Source organism: Arvicanthis niloticus, chromosome 2, assembly GCF_011762505.2.
Source record: "Arvicanthis niloticus isolate mArvNil1 chromosome 2, mArvNil1.pat.X, whole genome shotgun sequence".
NCBI lineage: Eukaryota > Metazoa > Chordata > Mammalia > Rodentia > Muridae > Arvicanthis > Arvicanthis niloticus.
The window spans coordinates 84,467,657-84,491,637 of NC_047659.1; the positions used below are offsets into that span (position 1 = coordinate 84,467,657).

A 23,981-nucleotide genomic window follows, 5' to 3' on the forward strand; every position below is an offset into this window, starting at 1 on the left:
TCTGCAGTGACAAGAAACCATATCCAAGGTCTTTTGCCAACTGTTCTTCTTATCCACCAGAGTGCATTCATTTGAGGTCTGCATACTACCTAGCTAAAAATTAAGCACAGTGGCATTAGGTATGGGAAGAAGGTGCAAAAAGAGAGGGGACTCTGAAATGCTTCTTTTGCAGTAGGCATCTTCTGAGGGTCCCAGTGTCATCTAAGTAACTGGAGGAACATTCTAATATGATACAAAACCTGTCATCTGCCTTTGTCCATGGCCTCCAACCCACCCAGCTTTCACATTATGCTTGAGCCATTAGAAAATTCACCTACTTTTTGGGCAGTTTGACTTTCTTTAGATCCTCTTCTGCAGCTGGATTAACATGAGCAATGTGGCACCCCAGGGCCAGCAAGGTTCTACAATGTAACACAGGAAAAGACTTGCGTCAACTGAAAGATGAAGGGTAATAAGAACCCCAACCCATGTCTGAGCTGGTTAAGTGGACAAAAGCTATTAATTTAGACCAGAGGTTGACCAACATATTCTGTAAAGAGGCTGACAGCAAGGCCTTGTGTACCATATATCTCTGTTACAGCTACCCAACTCTGCCATTAGAGGGTAAAGGTAGCCACTAATAATGTGAAAACCAATGAGCCTGGCTTTGTTGCAATGTAAATGTATTTACAGAAGCAGATGGCTGGTTTGTTTGTCCCACAGGCCATAATGTGCAAACTTCTGATTTAGGTGATAGCAAGCATAAGAACATGAAAGAGAAGCTTATTAATTGCCCCACATGGAGACATTTTTTAGTTTATAAATTCACTTTGAATTATATCAAGGAGTTGGCTTCATAGAATAGACAGGATTCTAACATCAAATCTTTAGGTCAGCAAATGCTTGCTGCTTGAAGTCTATACAGCATCTTAAGTTTTACATGATGAACCAAGATACATAAAACAATTTCTCAAAAAGCATAGTAAAGTTAAAGATAGCATGTATGTAAGCCTATGACATTTTTGTTATGTCAACAGACAATGTTAGAGTATTCTGCACTGACAAAGAACAGGGAAATACAAAGAAACAACAGTCAACTGTCACAAAGGGAATTCTGGGAGGTCCACGTGGACTAGGGAGTCTGGGATTATATATGAGATCATGGCACAATTGAAAGTTGATTAAAAAGACTTGGGATTTTAGTAATCAAACTCTATTTTCCTTTGGTTTCAACACTATCTTATTTTTTACTCAATTTAACACGAACCACAGTAGCATTTGGTCCTTTGATTGTATTTCTCTCCTTCTCTCCCCTGCCCCTGCCTCCTGCATTGTTCTTATTTCCAGAAAAACAGCAAAAGGCAAATGATCTCTGGAGAAATATATACACTAAATACTAATGTGGGTCAGCTCCTTACTACGCTAAACTCTGTGACATGAAGAATCAGTACTGCCTATGATTTATCAGTGTGCTATGTTTGTAGACAAGAGAGACACACCTTTGCAGTTTAGTTACAATGCATCAAATCATCCACTCACTGTCTAGTCTGCATTCAATTAAACACTCACTTCAAGGTTTCCGTTGACATCTGCAGGTTATAATTCTTCTCAGTTTCAGGGAGCTTTGAAAACTCCACAAGGCAGGGATGCTGTCTTTTGTTGTCATCCCGCACCTAGGTGACAATGGAAGAGAGAAGAGAATTCAAGTCTTGACAGCTGACACTGTCCTGTAAAAACAAAAATGAACAGCCTTCCAGGGCTCAGGCAATCCATATCAGACAGGACAAAGACAGCAACTTGCTGATAGGTGGATGCATGTGATTCTCTTAGGAGTTTTATACATAGCTCCCACCTTGTCAATGTCTTAAACTCTGTGGATGTACTTTAAGACAGGTGTCTGCACTTAGAATATAATTTTCCAGAGAAGTATGTTATTATTTTTTATAGGCAGTAGCCATGCTTTTGTTAAAAATTCATGTCACCATATTGTTACTGGAGGATACATATTGTTACTGGAGCCTTTCACCACGAAGGGCTACAGATATGGATCACATGTGTAATCTCAAAAGTTTATTAAAACCATGTTAGAAAAACAAAAGAATTGGATGGATCAAATTAATTTTAATAAGATACTTTATTTAGCTCCATACATGTAATATATTGTGTTTTTATAAGAGTAAGAATAAAAATAATGTAAAAACAAGTCTTAAAAATCCAGTGTGAAGACAGGCATGATGGCATATGCCTTTAATCCCAGTATCCAGGAGGTAGAGGCAGATGGATCTGTGAGTTCAAGACTAGCCTGGTTTATAGATATCATTTCAGGATAGCTAGAACTAAAACAAATGAACAAAAATTAAACAAACACTCTGTAAGTTTTACGACCACAAACACACCACAATCCCATTTAGCTACTCCTCAACCTCTCAGCAGCCGTAAGTGACTCTTGCACTGAACAGTAAGAATCTGAGCATTAACTCACCCCTTTATTCATTTAGTCACTTAGCAAATACTTGTGTGTACTAATCCAGATTTTACGAGCTTAAAAACTAGAGCAGAGAGCTTCACCCAGCTGAAGTCAACAGTCTAATGAAGTTGAAAATAGTGATAAAATATTTGTTAGAATGACAGTAAGTTGTGTTGACTTCTATGAAGGACAGACTTCACGAGCATACTGCAGAAAGGTGATCATTTATAAGGACACTGTTTGTGTGGCAACTATGGACACACATACGTGTTAGCGTGCAGGGGCCTTTTCAGTAATTAAAAGAATATGTATCACTAGAGAGTGTTGGGGTCACAGGAAGCTTTAAAACTCACCTATCTTTCTGCTTCCAGAAGTGACCTTCTACAAATCACAGAGCAAAGTCATTTACATTCTTTCTGAAAAATGCTTTCCCGGGCAAGAGACTCCCTAACCCCCTCCGGTCCCCATTAATCTTAGTGATACATCTGAGAGCCCTGTTAAACAACTTCTGATTCAAAATGATGGATCAGCCTGCTACAAGCACCCACTCAGAGACTGCTTTTTCTGAAGGGAAGAAAGAGAAATATGAGAGGTGCAGAGACATGGCTGCATCCCCAGGTCTCTAACAAAAGAAACAAGAGTTAGGAGGTAAGATGGGACATGGGGTCCCAGTGTGCCTGTGGAGAGTTGATCTCTTCCATGCTGGCTGCAGAGGGACTGAAGACTGGGCTGCTACTGAATACTGCAAAGGTTAGACCGGTTGGAGGAAGAAGAACATTTTGGTTCACCATTACCATTCTCAAACAAATAGAATCCAAGAAACCCTTCCTCCCAATAGGACAATCCACCTGGCGCTGGCCACTGAAGCACCTACTTTGCCAAAAGTCCAGCCGAGTTCTATTTTATTCATTCCCCAAAGCTCATGGATGTTCTCAGCCAGTCTGTCTCTGATCTTCTCTAGGTGAAGTGGCAAAACAACCTGAAGAAAAAGGAGCAAGAGAAAAGCCAGAGCTACGAGAATGAACTGGACTGAAGTCTCCAATGCCCCAGCTGAATTCACTACCAATGAGGAGGGGCGGCACTATTTAGAACTCAGTGCTGTGCATGGGTCTGACCCTTCCCAACTTCTTAAATTATTCCAGATGACTACTGAGTTTCTGCCTTCACACATCTGACCTGAACCTTACTGGAAAACTCCAACACATATACCTGTATTCAAAACCTTCCCATCCCAGCGTGGAAAGAGAATCAACTCAAGAAAGCTGTTCTCTGATCTCTACATGTGCCCTGTAGCACAGAAACATGCACACATACACACACACACACACACACACACACACACACACACACACATAAACACACACTCACATACACACATTGATACGTATACATATTCATGCATACATACACATACATAGAGACATACAATATACACAAACTCTCAAATACACACACACACACACACACACATACACACACACACACTCCATACCATTTAAATACTTATTATTTAATACATTCACTCCCTTGGGGAAGCCTTTTCTGAAAAGCTGGTAACACCAAGGATGTTTCTCTGCTTTCCTGGTACTTAGTTCCTTTCTCTCCATAGAAGCCACAAACTGAGGGCCAACTTTGTTTTCTTCTATTTCTTTAATTCGCTGTCATTATTATTATTTTCATGTCTATTGTTTGACAGTTTCTAAAGAATGAGAGATCCAAATAAAAAAACAGATTCTAACTTCCTTTGGCTCATGGAAGATGGCTATCATTGGACTCATACTTGCTTGTTAGCTCTGAACAGGAGAGAGGACCCAGCTGCCTACCTCAGGACAACCTCTGAGATTGGCTTTCCAACCCCAGCTTTATTACAGTGATTACTAGGGTTTCTATTACTATAAATCCATATTTAAATTGTGGGGCATTGATGGAGGGAGCTTGTGGAGAGAATATTTTACACTCTATGAAATTCTCAAAGAATGAACAAAAATCTAAACACATTTAAAAAATCATTGTAATCTAATTATGAAAAAGTCATTTGGGAAAGTGGTATGATTTTTTGATGAGGAACACAATGGGGAGGTTATTAGTAGACAAGTTATAACTGCACATGGGTTTTGTTGGTTAATTAAAGGCCATCTGTATAACCTAAGTGTTGCATAGTTGATTGTAGCCCCAAAGTAGATTTTCAGGCTACAGGAACCAAAAAGCATCAAAAAAGGGTGGGGGGAATACACTTGCTGGGGAAAGTAACCTCCATAAATAAGTCTAAATCCTAATCTCAGTGGTTTCAAAAGATAACGTGGGACAAAGCAGCCTGGGCTTGATAACTGTCTCCTGAGAGTCTCAGGCCCTGGTGTGACTGCATAGAGATGGGCTCCTCTGTCCTAGCATTCAGTGAGAAACTGGAGCAGTCATCAAGAAGGAATCTGGTTGGGATAAGCATTAAATGCTCTAGCAAATAATTTTTAGCCTACAAAGTATTCTTTAATGTGCCCCAGGGAAGACTCTGAGTATCTTGTATCTAAGTTCTCCTATGACAATAATTTCACAGAATGATAGACTCTAAAATATTAAAAGGTATTCATGGTAATGAGCCACATCTCTTCAAGAGTTCATGGTATAAACTATATCTCTTCAAAGAGAATTTTCTTATTGGCTAGGAGCATTGCCTTTCTTACACAGCCCTTAAAACTCAGGTTTGGGTCTGGACATCAAAGCTCTCAGGACTCGATGTTATGATGATATACAGCTCTTTTATTTCCAAATCTTTGATTCTGCATTGCTTTATTTATTTTTCTGGTTGCGCTGATAAAATACATGGACAAAAATCAAGTTAAGTGAAGGTGGGTTTCTTTCAGCTCGAAGTTACAGTCCATCACAGCAGTTAGGGAGATCATCCATCGTTGCAGCAAAGTCAAGCTGACAAGGGCTTGAGGGAGTGGCTGGTGACATGGCAGCCACAGTCAAGAAGAAGGAGATGAAGCTTGCTAGCTCCCTCCCTTATGCAGCCTAGGGAAAGGGGCTACCCTCTTTGGGATAGTTCTTACCACCTTAATCTATTCAAGATAATCTACCATAGGCATGGCCAGAGGCTAACCTAAAATAGATAACCCCTCATAGGTATTCCTAGAAGCATGTCTTCTAGGTTCTCCCTGATACTGTCAAGCTGACAGTTAACACTCATCATCACATACATGTTTGGAGAACTCTTCTTACTGTTGGGTCAAGTACTTTCCTCCCTCAACAGTTGTTTGAACTCTGTTACCCATCCTCTTCTAGGAAGGGACCTTTGTAATTTCATGCAGGGGCAGTCAGCTCAGAGGTATTCCTGCTCACTGTCCTCTGCTACCTGCACTGGTACAAACAGTTCTCTGCTCAGTGAAAGGTGCTTCTGTCTCTGCCCCTAAAGCTTCCAGTCTGTGAAGAGTCCAGAGTATCAGCAATATGTTACTGTGGAATAAGGATTATTTTAAGATGAAGATATTTGGGAAACAGCTGCTACAGAAAATGTTCTGTTCCCCTATCTTCTGAAATAAGAATTCAACCATTTTTTTTCTGCAGGGGAGACTGACCATTGCGATCAGAGACATGTCAGCCCCATACCTAGACACAATGTCAGAAAACAAGCACATCTCTGACATTCTGAGGACCTGTTTATTGTTCCCCAGAGTTGTATTTTTCCCTTCCCCTTATTTCCTTCCTTCCTTCCTTCCTAGTAAGAGAGTCTATAATCTCCAAAGTCTATCTTCCTCTTTGAGCTGCTGTTCTTTGTTAACTCTTTGCTAATTAAAATATGCTTTTTTCTCTCTTTTTTTAACCTGTTAGCCCAAGTTTAAGTTTTACACCCTGAGTTACAGAACTCAGGAGGGTAGAAGGCACATTTTTCTTCTGTAACATTTAGAACACACAGGAATCAGACTCTGATTCTTAGGGTATCCTGTAGCTCACAAGATCCTTAGCTTCCTAGCAAATCTGTGCTCTATATCCCAGAGGTTGAATTAAGTGTTGGAATGGGCAAGGAAACACAATTTCCCATTTTATAGAAAGTTAAAAACACCAACTCCAGGAGGGAAGACAAATCCATGTGTAAGTTGGATATGGTGGCATATAGCTACAATTCTGAACTTGGGAAGCTGAGTCAGGAGACTGCTGAGAGTTCAAGGCCAGCCTTGGGTACATAGTGAGTATAAGATCAGCCAGGGCACCTGAATGTAATTGGGTCATATGAATGTCATGGAAATGCATGCTAGAGACACTTCATATACGGAAAGGACTCATTATTCATATACACTGTTAACTGTAAGTGCTTTAGAGGCAAGGCCATTTTCATTAATCTCTATAGCAGTGGTTCTCAGTCTGTGGGTCACAACCTCTTTAGGGGTCAAACAACCCTTTCACAGGGTCTTTTGCTAACCAGAAGCTCACCTATTAGGCTAGATTGGTTGAATAAGGAACTCCATGGATCCCCTTTGAGAAAGTTCTTCATTTAGGAGGATAAAGCAACAGACCACTTTCTATAGCAGCTGTTTTCTGATATCTTCATTTTAAAATAACTTCTATTCCACAGTAACATGCTGATGCTCTGGACTCTTCACAGATAGGAAGTACATCAAATATCCTGCATACCAGATATTACATTGCAATTCATAGCAGTAGCAAAATTATAGTTATGAGGTAGCAATGAAGACAGTTTTATGGTTAGGGGTCAGCATAACATGACTCTGTGTTAAAGGGTCACAGCATTAGGAAAATTGAGAGACACTGCTCTATAGCATCTAGATTAGTGATTTAAATGCCACTGGTGGGGCTGAGGAGAGGGATCAATTGCTAATGCTAATGCAATGGACTGAGACTGATCCCCCAATTCATTTTAAAATGCTATAGATCTACTTTCTTGTAGTCCCAGCACTGGTAAAGATTCATAGGGTTTCTTGTTTAGCCAACCTAGTTTAATGGGTAAGCTTTAGGTCAAAGAGAGCCCTGTCTCAAAGGTGATGGAAGGCTTTCCTAAGGATGACATTCCTTTGGTTTATAAGCATGTGTGTGCACGCATGTACGCACGGGCGCGCGCGTGCGCGCGCGCGCGCGCACACACACACACACACACACACACACACACACACACACACACACACAAATACTCACCACTCCCAAGTATACTTGCACAAGAACAAGTGTACATTAAAAAATTGTATGGGTGTGTAAGAATTGCTGAAAGCTTCTGCAAGTTCTTTATCATACCACATGAATGTGCCTCTGCCAGAAAATGCTGGGAAAAAGTACCCATTTGCTAAGCAGTCCCATATAGTCCCTACTATACCCTCTCTGCTGAATTCCACCAACTTACCACCTCCATGTTCCTCCTTCTCCCAACTGTCCATCCATGTGAGATTTGACATTGGCATTTGTCCCTACTTTACATTTCTACTCCCAGACCTTACTCATCCCATTGTTGTTACCCCAACCCCTCCCATGCTGCTCTATCACTGCCCAGTGCCCCTCTTCATTTAAGCTTTGTAAAGGTCCAGATTGAATCCCATCTGTTCTTAGGCTCTTAGAAACATCCCACCTTAAAGGACATGCATACTGTTCATTCTGCATTTATTAAGTTTGACCTTTAAAAATAACTTATTTGCTTCTTATATATTCAACTTGGCTATGAATTCTCAGAGAATATTGGATATTTCTTTGCATCCTTTAAAAGTACAGTGCTTTGTGTTGGGCACAACCTCAGTGTGCTCACTGAGATTGCCTGCCATTTGCAATTTGGACTTACTTGACTGGTATCTATGGGACATGGGATGAAAGAGGCTTGGGAGAGGAACTGAGTGGTACCCAACAGATCTCTAACACCATCAGCATCACGTTTATATTCTTTGACAGGCTCCAATCTCATCTTCTCCTTCGGAAGTAAGGCTTCATAGCAAGGGGCATAGCCAGAGGGAGGCAGGAACTTAAATTCTCCATGCCGACCACCCATCAGGAAGCGTACTCTGTCATTTCAAGTCAGCAGGAAAAAAAAGAGGTCAAAAAGTATTCTGTCTCAAATAAATGAATATTAAAGGTTTTAGCCACACTCAAAATCATGCTATTGGAAACTCATTGAACTCAGATTTGGCACAGAAAACATCCACATGAATATAGATAACAGCAGAGAGAACTGAGTGTCCAGGCACCATCCTCAAATGAACTTAATGTTCTTAAAAAGTTTTACTACATGCAAATCACTTGGTGGACATCTTTACCTCCATAGGTCATCACAGTAGACATTACTATAATATTGAGAACATAGCAAGATTTTTCTCTATAAAAATCAAATTGAAACTTTACCATGGAAACATGTATTTTTACTTGAGATAAATTACCCACATACTAGTTAAAAATATAATAAAATTACATAAAATAGTAAATGCTGAGTGTTTAGGTGAAATATGTAATGCTAGAGTTTTAAATACAGCAGAGGCTGTGGTTCCCAGAACAGCCATAGGAAGGCAGTGGTGGGGGGTTGGAGGAGAGTAAAAGGGCAAAGAGTTTCTCCTTAGAATATCACTGCCTCCTTAAGGGGCGCCATCTCTCTGTTGGTACACAGGCCAACAGTGTGGTCCACCCATTTTCTAAATCACAACCTTGATCCACTCATTTCATCCCCTTCCACACAGACACTTGATCTAACAGCAATTTCTAACAGTACCAATTACAAATCAAAAGTGAGCCTCTAGACGCTGGTACCACCTTGGTCCAACCCATTCTCATTTCCCATAGAAGGAGAAGGGACTCTTTGGGCTTCACAGCAATGGTAGGCAGACATGAGTTAACATTTAAAAAGTAGTTCAATATTTTATTCAGCGTTGTGGAGGAATTTCAGTTTCTTTGAGAGGAGCATGGGAAAAGATGCTATTTGATAGTGGTGCTTTGTATGATTCTAGTCTAGTGACTACAAATGCAGCTTTCACAGATCAACTTCAATTACATAAAATAGGAGAAATAGACCACAGTTTTAAGTAATTAAAACATGATAAGATATATAGACCTTGGAGGCTCACTAATAATCTCACACAGGAAAAATCAATAGCGACATTGTGTTGGCATTCAACATTCATATACTACTTCCATCTTTCCATTGAAAAACAATGGTTGAGCCTACACAATTCATACCTGACTTTCCACCGGGGTTTCAATGACAAATAACATAGCTAGTGTTCTTAATGTCACAAAGCAGGTTTTCTGGCAGATGAATAGGCTTAATCATTGACTTATTTACATCAGAGATATGTAAAATAACTCAGAGGAGGAACTAGCTTGTAGGGATGGCATCAAGAAATGCCTCTTTGTGGAAAGTCTATGAGCTGAAGATGCAGAGGAGGAGGGTCTCAATAGTGGGATACCTACAAAGACCCTAAGATAGGAACCTAGGTAGTGCTATGGATGACATCATTATCAACCTGAAGAAGGGGAGAAGAAATCTGAGGGAAGGGGCTGTATAACGCAGTCTGTATGCCCTGGCAAAGAGTTTGGCTTTAGTCTAGGCAGAAAACTTACCATAGAGTTTAAAGTGAGGAAATACAATATTCTTATAGTACCCCTACACTGATAGGTCTGGGACCAAATAGCAAGCTCTTGAAATAGTCATAGGGAAGGGAGGGTAGCTTGGACCAAAGTGATCTAAACAGCTAGATGCCAGTTTTGTTTGGCATTAGAATGGATAGGAATTGCTGGTGTGTCAAGTGGATGTATGGAGGCGGTGGTATAAGTGGAAGAAGGTTATGATTAAGCAAAGCTCTCAAGGCAGGACACTTTGTGCCAGGGCATCACTTCCTTTAATTGGAGCATTCTGGGAGGGGAGCCACATAAGAAAGCCTCCATGTTGGCTGCATAATTGCAATTGTGGAAATATCCCAATTATGAATCTTGAAAGTAAAAATCTCTCCAAGTGAGAAATGTTACATTTTCCCTCCCCAATAAGAACACATTATTGAAATGGCCTTTTATAAAATGCTGCTTTTCAATTAATTATAGAAATCACACAAAGCCTCCCACTTCCCCGTTTTAAAGCAGTAAACAACAATAGTATAGAATTAGAACCACAATTGTCCCTGAGAGTGTGCCTACATGGAGTGTTATGCAACAGGGCATGATTTATGTGTATTAAGATATGAGCTATGACGTTAAAACAAAATTGAGTCATTAGGCTATAGTGTTACTAATTTAGTGAACCTTCTGGAGATAATGACTAAACCACAAAATTATTTGTTGAGAATTTCCCAGTTCAGTTGAGTCTAACGGATTGTGTTATTGACATGCTAAAAGTACAGGATAGAGGTGGATCTGTCTGAGTGGAGAGATAATAAGCGAAGTTATTCATCCTTCTCTCCTCACTGAGGACCCATCCTATAAGATGCTCACTGGGCTGAGAGCCCAGGAAGCAAAAGTGTTGGACCTTGCTACTCTGTGGATTACAGGAACACATAAATGGTCTGTCTGTGGATTTCTAGCTAGATTTAATTATTCATAAGCACTCTTGCCAGATACGTTTAGTTTAAAAATTTCTCTTGTGTTTTAAAATATGCTGTACAGATAACAAATCAAGACTGGTTGGCTTCTGTGTAGCATTTAAAAGAAACAGTGCTTTCTGTTTTTATGCCCCCATTATTAAAATGAGAGCGATAATTTGGCTATAAATCGTAACTCCTGTAATGGCCACAAGAATTGTAAAATGAAAAATTAACACAGGGAAAAAGGAGTGAGTGCTTACTGGAGCACTTATCTTCAGATATCATATGTGTGCTGCAGTGGGCAGAGACAAGGGTGTGTGCTGCTTCTGAACTCTTGCTGAATCAGAGCCCCTGGGCCCAGCAGGTAGAGCTGACTCAGCATAGGCCCCAGGCACACCCTCCAGCTGTTGGTCCTTTTCTCACTGCTCAGGAACAACCTGACAGAGTTTGTAGGAAGGAATCCAACAACCAGCCACCACTACTGGAGGATGGAACCGTATCTGTCCCAGTACATCTGGATTGAGGTCAAAGGAAATGACTAGTAATAGCATGTTAAGTTTGAATAAAACAATTAGAAGAAAACAAAATGCCCCAACCTTGCTTTAACTATAGAATCTTTATTTATTGTTTTGGTACTAGAAAACCTATTAAACCCATAACCTTGTGCATGTTAGGTAAACCACTTAGTTATAGCCCCCCTCCCAGACTGAAGTGCAATACTCTCAGGGGTTCTCTATATTTTAACAGAGGCCCACAAGCAGACCCATGAATCCATAATTCAGATGCCCAGTATCTCTAGACTCTAGAGAGAAATGCTGCATTAGCTCCAACTGTGAAGAAGTTTTATCACCCTCAGATTACATCCATCTCCAAACTGCAAAGGGAAAAGACCCATGCAGAGAGAACTGCAGAGGAGGACCCAGAGGGTTTGCCCACCCATCTGAAGCTGCCTGATGGGAACTTCTCAGAAAACAGACCAACATCCTCTGGTGTTCAGCAGATAACAGAGCACAGCAGGGAAGAAACAGATGTATAGTAGAGATTTGTCCTTTTGATCAGAGTCATTCCAGATCCTATCCACTGAAAGGACAAATACAGGCTCTGAAGAAGGTGTCAGCACCCTCCACTCAAGGACATCTGACAAGAAAGATGAATAGTTGAATAGAGGTCAGAAGCCTAGGACCGGGAGAGGTAGGCCAGGGTTGGAGAACATGAGAGGAGGCATACAGGTATGGCTATGCCAAAGATCACAGAAGGGGAGTCCAACATGCATCTCACTAATAAATCCACAAAAGTAGTCAGAGAGGCAGTGGTTATAATGAATGCCACCCAGTGGTACAGTGCCACATGACTACTGTACCAATTCCATAGGGCATGACATTTCTTAGACATGTATCTCTGGAGTCAACTCAAGAGAGTTCTGAAACAGGAGCTGGTTTACTGGGGAGGGAGCAGTGTCCTGAGAGTCTAGCCCACACTCTCACGGATAAGTTGGATGAGCTTTTGAAACTTCACTGGCTACAACTCTGCATTCTATAATCAAACAGTTGAAGGGTTTAAATCATGGACCCAGGATTTTTATTCCTAACAGGAACAATAAAAGCTATAGTACCCACAAAAGAATTCATTTAGAGTCAGAAATCCAGAGCATGGGTTTCCATGGATAGGAATTGAAATTACATGTGCCTGCTTGTTTCTCTCAGTAAATTCTTTATTGAACATTTAATCTTGACCTGATTTTTAAAAATAACTCTTTTCATTCACAATTGAAAACATAAAATTGAAATGTAAATTTCTCTTTTTTTATAGGTGCTTTCCCTGCCTTGCAGTTTCTCAGCCTCTAGCAATGATCCGTTAAGTAGAGAATTCAAGAACTATGTTCATTAGAATGAGTTATTTTTTATTCACAGATTTTCCCCTACACTAACCAATTTAAAATATATATATATATATGAATTCAAACTGTTTTTACATCCCACGTCACTCCAGTGAGAATTGGTAACACGAAATAAAAATAACAAGGACTTTTGGTGAGGATTTGAAGAAAGATGAACCCGTCTTCTCTGCTGGTGGGAACATAAACTTGTGTAGTCAAAATGGAACAAGTCTGGAGGTTTCTCAAAACACTCAAAATAGACCCATATGACCCAGATATTCCACTCTTGGGTACATATAGAAAGGACTAGAAGCCGACTTGCCACAGAAATACTTGAACTTCTGTATTTATTGCTATACTATTAGAAAAGCAGCCAAGAAAACCGATGGTTGCAGAAAATGTGCTGTACACACACACACACACACACACACACACACACACACACACAGTGGGGTTTTGTGCATCCATAAAGAAAACAATGAAATCATGACTTTCTAAGAAAGCAGATACATCTTGAAATTGTTATGATAATTGAAATAAGCCAGACCGAGAAGGAAAAACATTGAATGCTTTCTATTACACATGGAGCCTAGATTTAAAATTGTGTGCATATATATCATATATTGAATTGGCTAATGAAATTGGAAATATATAACCACTAGAGTAATGTGCCATTTCTCTGAGGTTCTTCCTTGAACTCAGATATTAGGAAGATTTTTTTTTTCTTTCTAAAGAGTTTACAAAGACAAACATTTCTTCCTCTCAGAGATGAACAAGTGTTTTGGTCCTAGCCTCCTGAAAATAAAAAAAAAAAAGTGGGGAGGGGTTGTGGTTTTATAGGGGAAGTTTTATTTGCCTGAGAAATTTTGAAAATGGAGGGAAGTGATGCAGGGTGAGCACCACTAGCATGTACCATCTCATCTTGGAGTTTTTGCTGCTAATTTGCAGAAGCAATGAGGATGCTTCTTGTCAGGTTTTAAAGACTTATCTGTGAACAAAACCACAGTCCATATGAAGACAGACTTTGCCATGCTCAAAAATCATGCCTAGGTTTCTCTTTCATCATGCAGCACTGTTATCCTCCACAGCTATCTAGCCAGCGTGGAGAAGAGCTCTAGCCTTTTCAGATGTCTCAATCTTGCAGCTCCTATTTAACCCTCCAAAAGAGCTGGGGTAGTGGTCCAAAGAAGCAAAGCATACATGAGAGGGGATTGTTAGCAAGCTTTTGCTGACCTGAGTTTAATCTATTAGTCATGATTCATAATTGCATCTTTAGTCTGTACTGCTAAGACTGGAGAACAATCTGAGTTATGAACATTCTAACATTCCTAGTCTTACAGGCCTACATGTGATGAAGCCCAGGGCAAGCTGGCCAGCATTCATCTTGTTCTCTGCAGCAGTATACTTATCTCAGCAATAATGTCCACAGCACTGACCACAGCGAGCTGGAAATAGCTAAGCTGTCAGTTATCTGAATTTCAGCCAACTCTGGTGGATACCAATGGGGAAAAAACCAGCAACTACAGACACCAACAGTTTTTGGAGTATTATTATTATCATTATTATTATATTTTATTATTAGAAAAGGCTGGTAACAGTTATATAAGATGATTAAATACATCAAAAGGGGAATGTACAGCTGTAAAACATATTCTACTAGAGTAAATAACTAAATATTTTTAGAACAAAAGAGCACCCAAAATTCAGTATTTACTATGGTCTTTTGTATTATGCCATCATATTGACTTATGCCCTGGTGCTATTTACAGGTGAGGGGCAAGGATGGTGTCATCTTTTGACAAACGCTTCTTGGCATCAAAATAATTGACAATTTCAGATGGCTTCCACAGTACATATGTTCATCTTCAATCCTGCATTGACTAGGATTGTCCCTCCCACATCATTGCACGGCTACACTACCTGCAAACAGGCCGTACTGAGAAGAAAACCACAGCAGCGCATTCATAACAGGGAGGGAGCACATATTGATTTGTGCATTTTGTCAGTAATTACTCATGCAGCCATTGACTTCACCATGGGTAAATCTAATTGAAAAAAGATTTTTGCTCCTTGTGCACTTTGCTCTTCCATGATTGCTGGCAGGGACATCCTAATCAGGTGTAATTAACAACATAGTTTGCAATGATACAAACAATTTTTTAAAAAAATTCAAGAGTATGACCTCATTAAAGATCACTGAGTAGAAGGTAATGGAATTGTGAAAGAGAAATCTAATTTAGAAACTACGCACAAATTAAAAATGAGTATGAGACACAATTAGGAAGGATCCTGTGTTGGGAAATAGGACTTTCTTCCTAGGTGGGCACACTACCTTACTTCTCTCTTGGAGAAATGCCAAATACCAAGCACACATTTTATAATATGATGTGAAATGACAATTTAAAAATTAAAAATATATGCTTGCATATTTTCAGTAAGACATTTTAATTAACCTAGAGTTAATATCCTGCCCCCTCTTTGCATAATTGAACTAAAGTGGTATAAGAAGTGGCAGATTTTAGTACCAAACTATACTTCCCAAGTTGATGTAAAAGTGTTGGTTTATTGAAACCATTCATTCATAATTGAAAATAGATGACTGCTCTCCAATATAAGACCAGCACTAACCTGGAACAAAGACACCATCTGGTGATGTATTTCAGAATCATATATGTGGAAGTAGTGTTTCTACCTCTCTGTGATCATAGAAACTTCCTAGTGCTGATTGTGGGACAGGTGTAACTGTTATTGGGGTACTTGAATCACTCTTCATGTGATCTGCTCAGATGCTATGAGAAAAAGCACCTGGATCCAAGCTCTTGACTCTTAGAGCCAGCACATCTGGACTCTTCAAGTTTGTTATATTCTGTCAGTGAACGGCTCATTGTTCATCCTGTAACTTTACTTCTCTGTTATTGGTGTGCTCTGAAGGCTACATGATCTGCTGACACGGAGATGAGATGCTAGAAATGTCTTCTAAATATGGATGGCATTCATTGACCCATGCCTTTACCTCTTCTAAAGTTCTTCATCAAGAGAAGATTCCAAAGCAAGGTCTACCCAAACCAAACTTAAATCCTATCCCATTGCTTTGAAGGACTCTGATGGATGAATAGTGACTGAGAATTACCAAATTAGGAGATGGCTCAGATGAGTGAAGGGTGCAGCCAGCAAGCCTGATGGCCTCAGTTCAGATGCCCAGAACCCACTAAAAGCTGTTGTAATAGCACAAGCATCTTTAATCCCAGCATGCCTCAACTGAGAGATAGAACGTAAAGAGAAAAATCCATGGAAGCCCGCAAACTAGCTAATCTAATGTAAGCAGCAGCAAAGATCAAGACAGAACCTGTCTCAGACAAGGTGAAAGGTGAGGACTGATATATACCTGAGGTATGCCTGATCTTTGTACATTCATTGTGTCAGCCATGCTCTCACATTCACACACATGAGCACACATGTAACACAAATACACACATACACAAATTACTATTGTGTATTTTGCAAAAGCAGATGCACTTTTTTTAAATTGCTAACTACCCAAAACAATCAATTAGCCTGCAGCAGATAGGAGGAGACACTCTCTGAAGATTTGAATTTACACATGGAACATCTATATCACAACCCTTTCCCTAAATGCTAAGGGCTCATGGTGGAAGGGGCTATGGAAAGATTATAAGAGCTAAAGGGGATGGTGACTACAGTGAGACAGTACTGTTTCCATAGGATGGAGCTACTGCATTATAGTGGCTGTGACTGAATGCATGATACCTGAGCAAGTTGGGGTGTGTGGCAAAGTCTCATTTCTAACTGAAGAGCTATTAGTGACTGATGGTTGCTGGGAAAGAGAGTGTATGTTTTCTTTAAGAACATAACTCCTTGGGAGGCTACCCATCTTCTAGTAATGGCCCTAGACTCCTGAAATACAGGCAGTAATAAGTGGACTCAGTGGGTTTAAAAACACAATACATACAACTTGGAAAGAGAGTGGTGGAGGGACCTGAGAGGAGATGGAGAGGAGGGAATGAGGCTGGGTTTCATCAAACACATTATGTACAATGCATGAAAAAATTAAACAAGAAAATACTTTAACAAAAAAATCTCTATTAAAATGTGTTTTATTTTATTTAAATCAAATATCAAACTAATAAAATTAATTAAAATTATTAAATTAAATATTAATAAAATAATGTATAAAGATTAGAAAATCTAAATAGTTTTCTCAAATGAGACCTTAGGAGGTAAGTGCTCTCTCTCTCTCTGTACAAATAATCTAGAGCCAGTGAGTGGCATTGGTCAAAAGAAAGGGGAAACTGAGGACATGAACTCTGCAGAGAAGTGCTTCTAGGACTGACCTCTCAGGGTCACCTGTTTCTTCATAGATGGCACCAAGCCAAAGGGATGACCCAATGTGTGTTGCCTTAGACTTCTATGCGGTCCCTCTGCTCCTTGGGAATGGAGCTGGGAAGATGTGCATTGTGACTTACACTAGGCTCCTTCTGACCACCTTAGGGCCTTTGCTCTAATCCATTCTTATCTCCCCTTGGAAAATACAAAGACAGACATGTTTGTGTTAATCTTTGTGAGTACTGAAGCCCATGCTAGTGGTTTCACTCTGAAAATTTTTCTCCGGGGCTTTGCAGTGGCTGTTTTTCAGTCCACACTAAGCTCCTGTCCTTATACTCTGCCCTATGGTATGGTATCCATACCACAGTGTGACTGAAACTGTAACTCCTATGTCTGGCCTTGGATTTGCCAGGTATGTTGGACTGACTGGGTCACTGGTCTTCAGGAATCTGTTCATATCCCTATCTAAGCACTAATATCATAGGTGCACATAATCTCTTGGCTTATTTTTATATGTATCCTTGGGATTGAATGTAAGTGTGTGTGTGTGTGTGTTTATAACTGAACTATCTTCCCAGCTTCCCCAAATATATGGCTTCAAATGATATCACAGGCCCAGATATTTTATCTGGAATTTTTAGAGATGTATTTTGGATTTTTGAATTCATAAGCATTCAAAAAAGAAAGAGGTTGTATGTAGCATGCACACATGTCAAACAGAGCCACCAGCCAGAGGAGAAGCCAATATTTAGGCATACAAATATCTCTGTGGTTAAACATGCAAAAATTCATAGGAATTATGTTGTCAAAAGTTGAAAACCAGTTGAATTTCTGTTGATGACAGCTTTGCTACAATTTCTGTTCAGGTTACATTTGCTATTAAACATGTCCTGAACAAATCTGTGATTTTAAAAGAATCTTAGACTTTGCAATTATTGATAAGAAGCTCTCAATGTTTCATGGGAATTTTTCTAAAAATCAATTTGCCCACTTCATTATAAATTTAGATCTTAAAAAATAATACATTTTTCTTTCTTCTGAGAGGAAGAAAACAACAATGCAAAACCAGAGTTATATGCAGATACATCTGTAATAATGCTATTTTAACAATAGAAATAGAATTAGCATGAAAATGTAGCACTAAAGTAATGGCTATATTATGAGGCAGTGAAATAAAGAAAGATTATTTGGCCATAAAAATAAATTTGAAGGTACCTAATGAGTCAGGAAAATTTCATTACTTATTTCTGAGTGAAAAAATTATACTTCATATTGTAGTGACTGCAATTTAGAAATTATATACACATTTATAACAAAAAGATGAATATAAAAAAATATTAACAGTGATTATAGCTAAGCATTAGAATTAGAAGATGTGCCAGACAGTGGTGGCATATGCTTTTAATTCTAGCATTTAGGATGCAGAGGCAGGCAGATCTCTGAGTTCGAGGTCATCCTTGTCTGCAGAGTTACTTCCAGAATAGCCAGAACCACACAGAAAAACCCTGTTTTAAGAAACCAAAAATAAAATAAAGTAAATCAGAAGGTGACTTTTACTGTAACATCTGTAATTATTTCTTTCAAGAAATTCATCGCAAGCATGTATTGTTCATAGGATTTCTCATACATTTTATCCAAGTACACAGTATAACTCTGTCAGAAGGTTCAGTAAGCAAGAAGGGGGAATGAGTTTGGTTGCCTCTTACCCTTTTGCCACTACTTTCTTGAGAGCAATTTGGCTTTTGAGATGAAACCCTAAAAGAAAGTATTGGTTCCTCAGTTCAAGAGGGTGATGGGAAAGTTATAAAGTGGGGCCTCAGTGATTTCCCAGGAAATCGCAGCCATAACTTACTTGACACCAGCTGAAAAACTCATCACAGGGAAGAAGAGTCCATCTGTGTTGAAATTCTCAAACATCCCCTGCACAGGCTGTCCATTGATTCGGAAAGAAATGCTGGGTACTCCAAGGTCAAGGCAGCAGCTCACCACATCATCTGACTTCAGCAGATGCTGGTTGATGGAGGCCACAGCTCTGGGTATCCGGCCTAGTGTGTAGAGAGCAGGAATAAACTGTGGGACCCTGGAGGCATGCATCAGTTAGAGAGACATACTTAAGAGGCTATAACTGAGAGATGGAGAAACACAGTAAGTATGCAGTATAAGAAGAACTCAGGATATGGTACTGTAGTGGAAATGCAATCTCGCCCTGCATGAGATGAGAGAGAAAAAATTATTTCTTAAGCTGGCGAGTGGACAGACACCATGCTTGACATGAACCAAGTGTCAGAGAAAGTCCTAAAGTTACTAAGAATAAGGCCAATAAGAAGTGAGTCTATGAGGTACGTGCTCAGACTATGCCAGTACTAGAAGTAAGCATTGGACAGCTTTTACTGAGTGGAGGTACTTGAAGGTAGGGGTGTAACGTGTAGTTATAGGTAAGAGAAGACCTTCTCTCTTCTGCTTTCTCAGGAGGATATGGGCACTGATTGAGAGGGTCAACAGAAAGAATTGCACCCCCTATAGTCAGGAAACCATGCAATAAGGTTTGATTGCTTTAAATAGCTTCATTATTACAGATAAGGAGACAAACACATTGTCATTTACAGGTGCATTAGTAGTTATAAAATGCTTTTCTATATCTTCCTCATAAAATGATTGAACACTTCTGACTCAATATTGTGAGAAAATGCCCTGTTTTTCTGTGTTATTATCATGATTCTACCCTGCCTCCTCTCAGGTTTATGTTTTCATTGGGAACAGAAGAAAAGAGGGAGAAGCTGGAATTTAGAGTTTCAGTAACAAGATAAAGACAGTTTGTTTCTTAAGAGTACAGTTAATACATGTTCATTATAAACATTAAGCATCATACAGAAAAATAAGAAAAAGAAAAGTTTTGACTCCAGAATGTTGTGAAGTAGTGACTTTGGAATGCCTGGGCTGAACAGGACTTCTAGGTCATGACCCCACAAGGCTCAGAGAACATTGCAAATGAAGGCCATAAAGGATATAGGAGACAAGTTGCAGAGGTGTGCTGTGAAACGGTCTTCTGGACATAACAAGGCTGATACATTCATGAATTTACCACAGCTGTGGGTACCTACATGAGACTTATACAGAATTGGACCTGTCACCATTTCATGATGTATAGGTGAGGGATGATGAGCTCCCATCTCTTACTGAGGGATTATGGGCAATTAAGGGGCACGAGAGGCAGGGATATCATTTTCTTTAGACGTATGGACAATGAGAGGCTGTCAATGTTCCAGTAAATAATCTCTCAACTCATGCTCATGGAAACAACCCTAATTCAATTCAGTGCCTCAAAACCATCAAGTGAGGGCAGGGGAACTTGTTGAGAAGAACAAAGTTTCCAGCAAAAGAGAGAGGTGTTTGAGAGTGGGTAATGGGGGCATGAAAATGACCAAGATTCTACATAAACACCTACGAATTTGTCAGAGTAAGAAAAAAAATGCTTCCATTAAAACACATTAATCCTCATGCACACACACACACACACACACACACACACACACACACACACACATTCACACAAAATGTATCCAATCCAGGATGTGTAAGTCTTTTGGATTTTTTTTGTCAAATTATAAGTTAGAGCACAATTTGATACATATTAAAAGCTAGATTTTAATGACTTCTCAACACATCATAAAAGGTAACCTAAATTAATCTATTCTTGATGTATATGTATTATTTAGAAATTTGGTGGTATTACTAATCTCAACCTTGAAACATTTACCATTAACAATGGCTAATACTATTTTAGTAATAGATTAAAAACTAAGTGGTTGATTTAAAAACAGCAAAATTATTATACTTTTAATTTAAAAATGAGTATTTCCTCTAACTTATGTGACTGAAAAAAAGCCATATCCCAGCCCCCTTCTCTCCATCACAAACAATAAATGCTCATTTTGAATTCCTTGAAATAATTATAAATGTTACAGTACAAATATTATAGTCACCCTCCAATTTATTTTATTTTGTTATTTTTGGTTTTTTAAAGACAGGGTTCTCTCTGTGCATGATACTATCTCTGGGGCTGGGAATCAAAAGCAGAGGGCCCATTTTGTGCCTTTAAGAAGTTCACTGTCTCTGGGTAGGGAGTGGGTAGTCAAAAATTAGAGCAATAGGATAAATATCAGAAGGAACGTCCATGTCTGCTGGAGGTAGAGGAAGACGCTACGACTGTCTGCAAACATGGGAGACACAGGGACTTCAAAAATGAACAGGATGCTAGATAAATGGGAAAGAAAGTGCCGAAGCTGAGGAATGGGGGCTGGAGAGAGGGAGTTATGGGAAATGGGGGTAGGATTAATGACGCTAGACAGAACCCAGAGCTTAGGTATCCACACTGCAGAGGCCACAGCACAGGATGTCATCAGTGGGGATCTCCAATTCATCTGCTGAGACTTTGGACTCTGTTTTTGTAACTTCCATCACTTTACCAACTCTAAACAGTGGAGACCTACACTCAAAAATATTTAGATGTGAAACAAAACAAAGCACCATGTTTCTGGAATGGTGATAACATCGTTCCATTTTTTCCAATTGGAAAGACTGACTCCTCTTAGTTTAGTATGGAGCTTACACATCGCAGGTCCTACACTCTGTTCACTTTCCCCCTCAAGTCTGCTCTGAAAGGAACGTACGGAAACTCAAAAAACCCCTGCTGCGTTGGTCTCACTCTTGAGTTCTGATTTTCCCATTAAAATGGTTGTTACCAACAATCCATTTCCTTTTCCATTATTTTGGCTTCCAGAAAATATCCTCCATTAAAAATTCCCAACATATCTGTGATTCTGGAAAACCAGCAAACAACTGGCATGTGAATTTGGACAACTAACTTTAAAAGCAAGCAGAACCTTGATAGATAACCATAAAATTCATGAGGATCTTCCGAAGCCTCGAAGCCTCGGATTAGTCAAAATGGAACTTGCAGAGGTGAACTGTGATTCTGTTGTCTACTTTCCCCTCTCTTTAGAGTCCTTTGAGGAGATAAGGCCAAGCAAGATAAGGATCCAAACCTCCTAGTGGTTGATATACTCAGTGTCCTCCATTGAAGAAACTCTCCTTTGCCAGCAACTATCAATTTCAAAATATAATGCAGCTATATTTTATTCCTGAGCTCAAGTGAGCCTTCTGCCTCAACATTCTTAATAGCTGAGTTTATAGGTATGTACCATCCAGCCCGACTTTATGCCTTATTCTAATTAGAAAAGTCTCTATAAAGTAAGCAATCTGCCGGTTGTCCCTCCCCCAAACAACTGGGTACCTGGGAAAGCTACACTACTTTTTCTTGACCTTTTTCACTGATACAATGTTACCATTGCAATTCTTTCCTGAAGCAACATCAATTGTTCTTTAATAAATATGTTACAGATCAGTTCAAGTCAGTAGCTTAATTTATGTACACAGATGACTATAAAGTTAATGGACCTGGAAACTTAAATCTCAAGAAAAAGAAGAAAATTTGTCACGACCAGTTTTCAATCTCTCTTCCTAATCATCTTCCATCCTCTTCTACATCATCTGAGTGTTATTTCCATGCCATTAAGTCATCAGGCAATTACCCTTTCCTCAGATGTCCCAATTTCCCTGCAGTCCTGGTGGGAGTCATTAACAGACACCGTATTTCTTCAGCTGAAGCACATATTGATATATTTATTTACCTGGAATGCCTTCTATAAGATAGATGTTTCCTATGTGAAGCTTGAGAAATCATGGTGTAATCTAGACTTAAGGAAGCCTTGGGCTTCAGTGCATGAGAATGGAAAGTGTAACTCTTATAGACACTGTCTTCTCTACATCTTATCAGACGGACTTAGTTTGCTGAGACCTTGAACACACTGCCATTGGATTATATCATAAAGTGTGTATAATAGTTAGACTCACAATAAGCCTTTGCATCCTGAGATTCCAGCCATCTTTCTACTTCTCCAATTAAACAGAGCCACTTCTAGTGATGACCAGTGTGGCCCTGAATCATCTCCCTTGCTTGTTTATAGGATACAGGCTGGGACAAGGAAAAGCTGGACAGGAGCAATTATTCACTCCTGGAATGATGCACAATTATTGATGTTCAGGTACTGAGATGTACCGGAGTGTGCCCCCTTTTTATATAATGTGGTTAGTGTTCTTGCCTCTGGACTCACTGAAGTATTCAGCATGGTTAGTTTCTTTGCCTCTGGACTCACTGAAGTGTTCATTCCCAAGTGTCTACAAATAGACACAAGAGTTTCCTAAGTGCCTAAGTGTACTCCTGCAGCATCATAAAGGATGAAAGTTTTTCCTTTGCGAATGATTCATTTGCCTTTGAAACAAGTGTCAAATATGCTTAATCTATTGAGTGGCTATGCAGAATCCTCTACAGGAATTGTCTGGGTTCCTTTGAGTAAGCAGATTTGGGATGATGAGATGGGAGCCGTCAGCAGGCAGTGTGAAAATGGCTTCACAAGTGAAGCTCATTCAGTCACTCACAGACTTCATCCTGCCATCTGGGAGTTGCTGACACATGAGAGCATTCTTCCCATTCACAGCCAATCTTCACTTCTCAGAGACAGTGTGTGTCATCTGGTGAAACACCTAAGCTAATGCCTCCTACTGTGCACCTCCAGAGTCAGTGATTCCACAGTGGATCTTGGACAACTAGGAGGGAAGATACATTTTCTATGAAGAACTAGGGAATATGAACAGGGCTGGGGTAGAGAGCAAGACGAGTTCCCTTCTGCTGGGCTCCTCCTGCCATAGTTTTTGCATCTTCCAAGTTGTCCCTTAGGCCACACAGAAAAAAAAGTAGATGCTT

General features: G+C 39.6%; 1 protein-coding gene across 1 annotated transcript in view; it reads right to left on the bottom strand.

Moving 5' to 3' along the window:
* Positions 1–23,981, bottom strand: part of Ryr3 (ryanodine receptor 3) — a 290,856-nt gene that overhangs the window by 212,920 nt on the left and 53,955 nt on the right. Inside the window, exons 15-19 of the mRNA XM_076928313.1 lie at positions 19,011–19,203; positions 8,223–8,439; positions 3,321–3,425; positions 1,549–1,652; positions 318–401 (exon numbers count right to left, since the gene is read on the bottom strand). Coding sequence (XP_076784428.1) covers positions 318–401; positions 1,549–1,652; positions 3,321–3,425; positions 8,223–8,439; positions 19,011–19,203 — 703 coding nt within the window. The remainder of the gene's footprint in view (positions 1–317; positions 402–1,548; positions 1,653–3,320; positions 3,426–8,222; positions 8,440–19,010; positions 19,204–23,981) is intronic.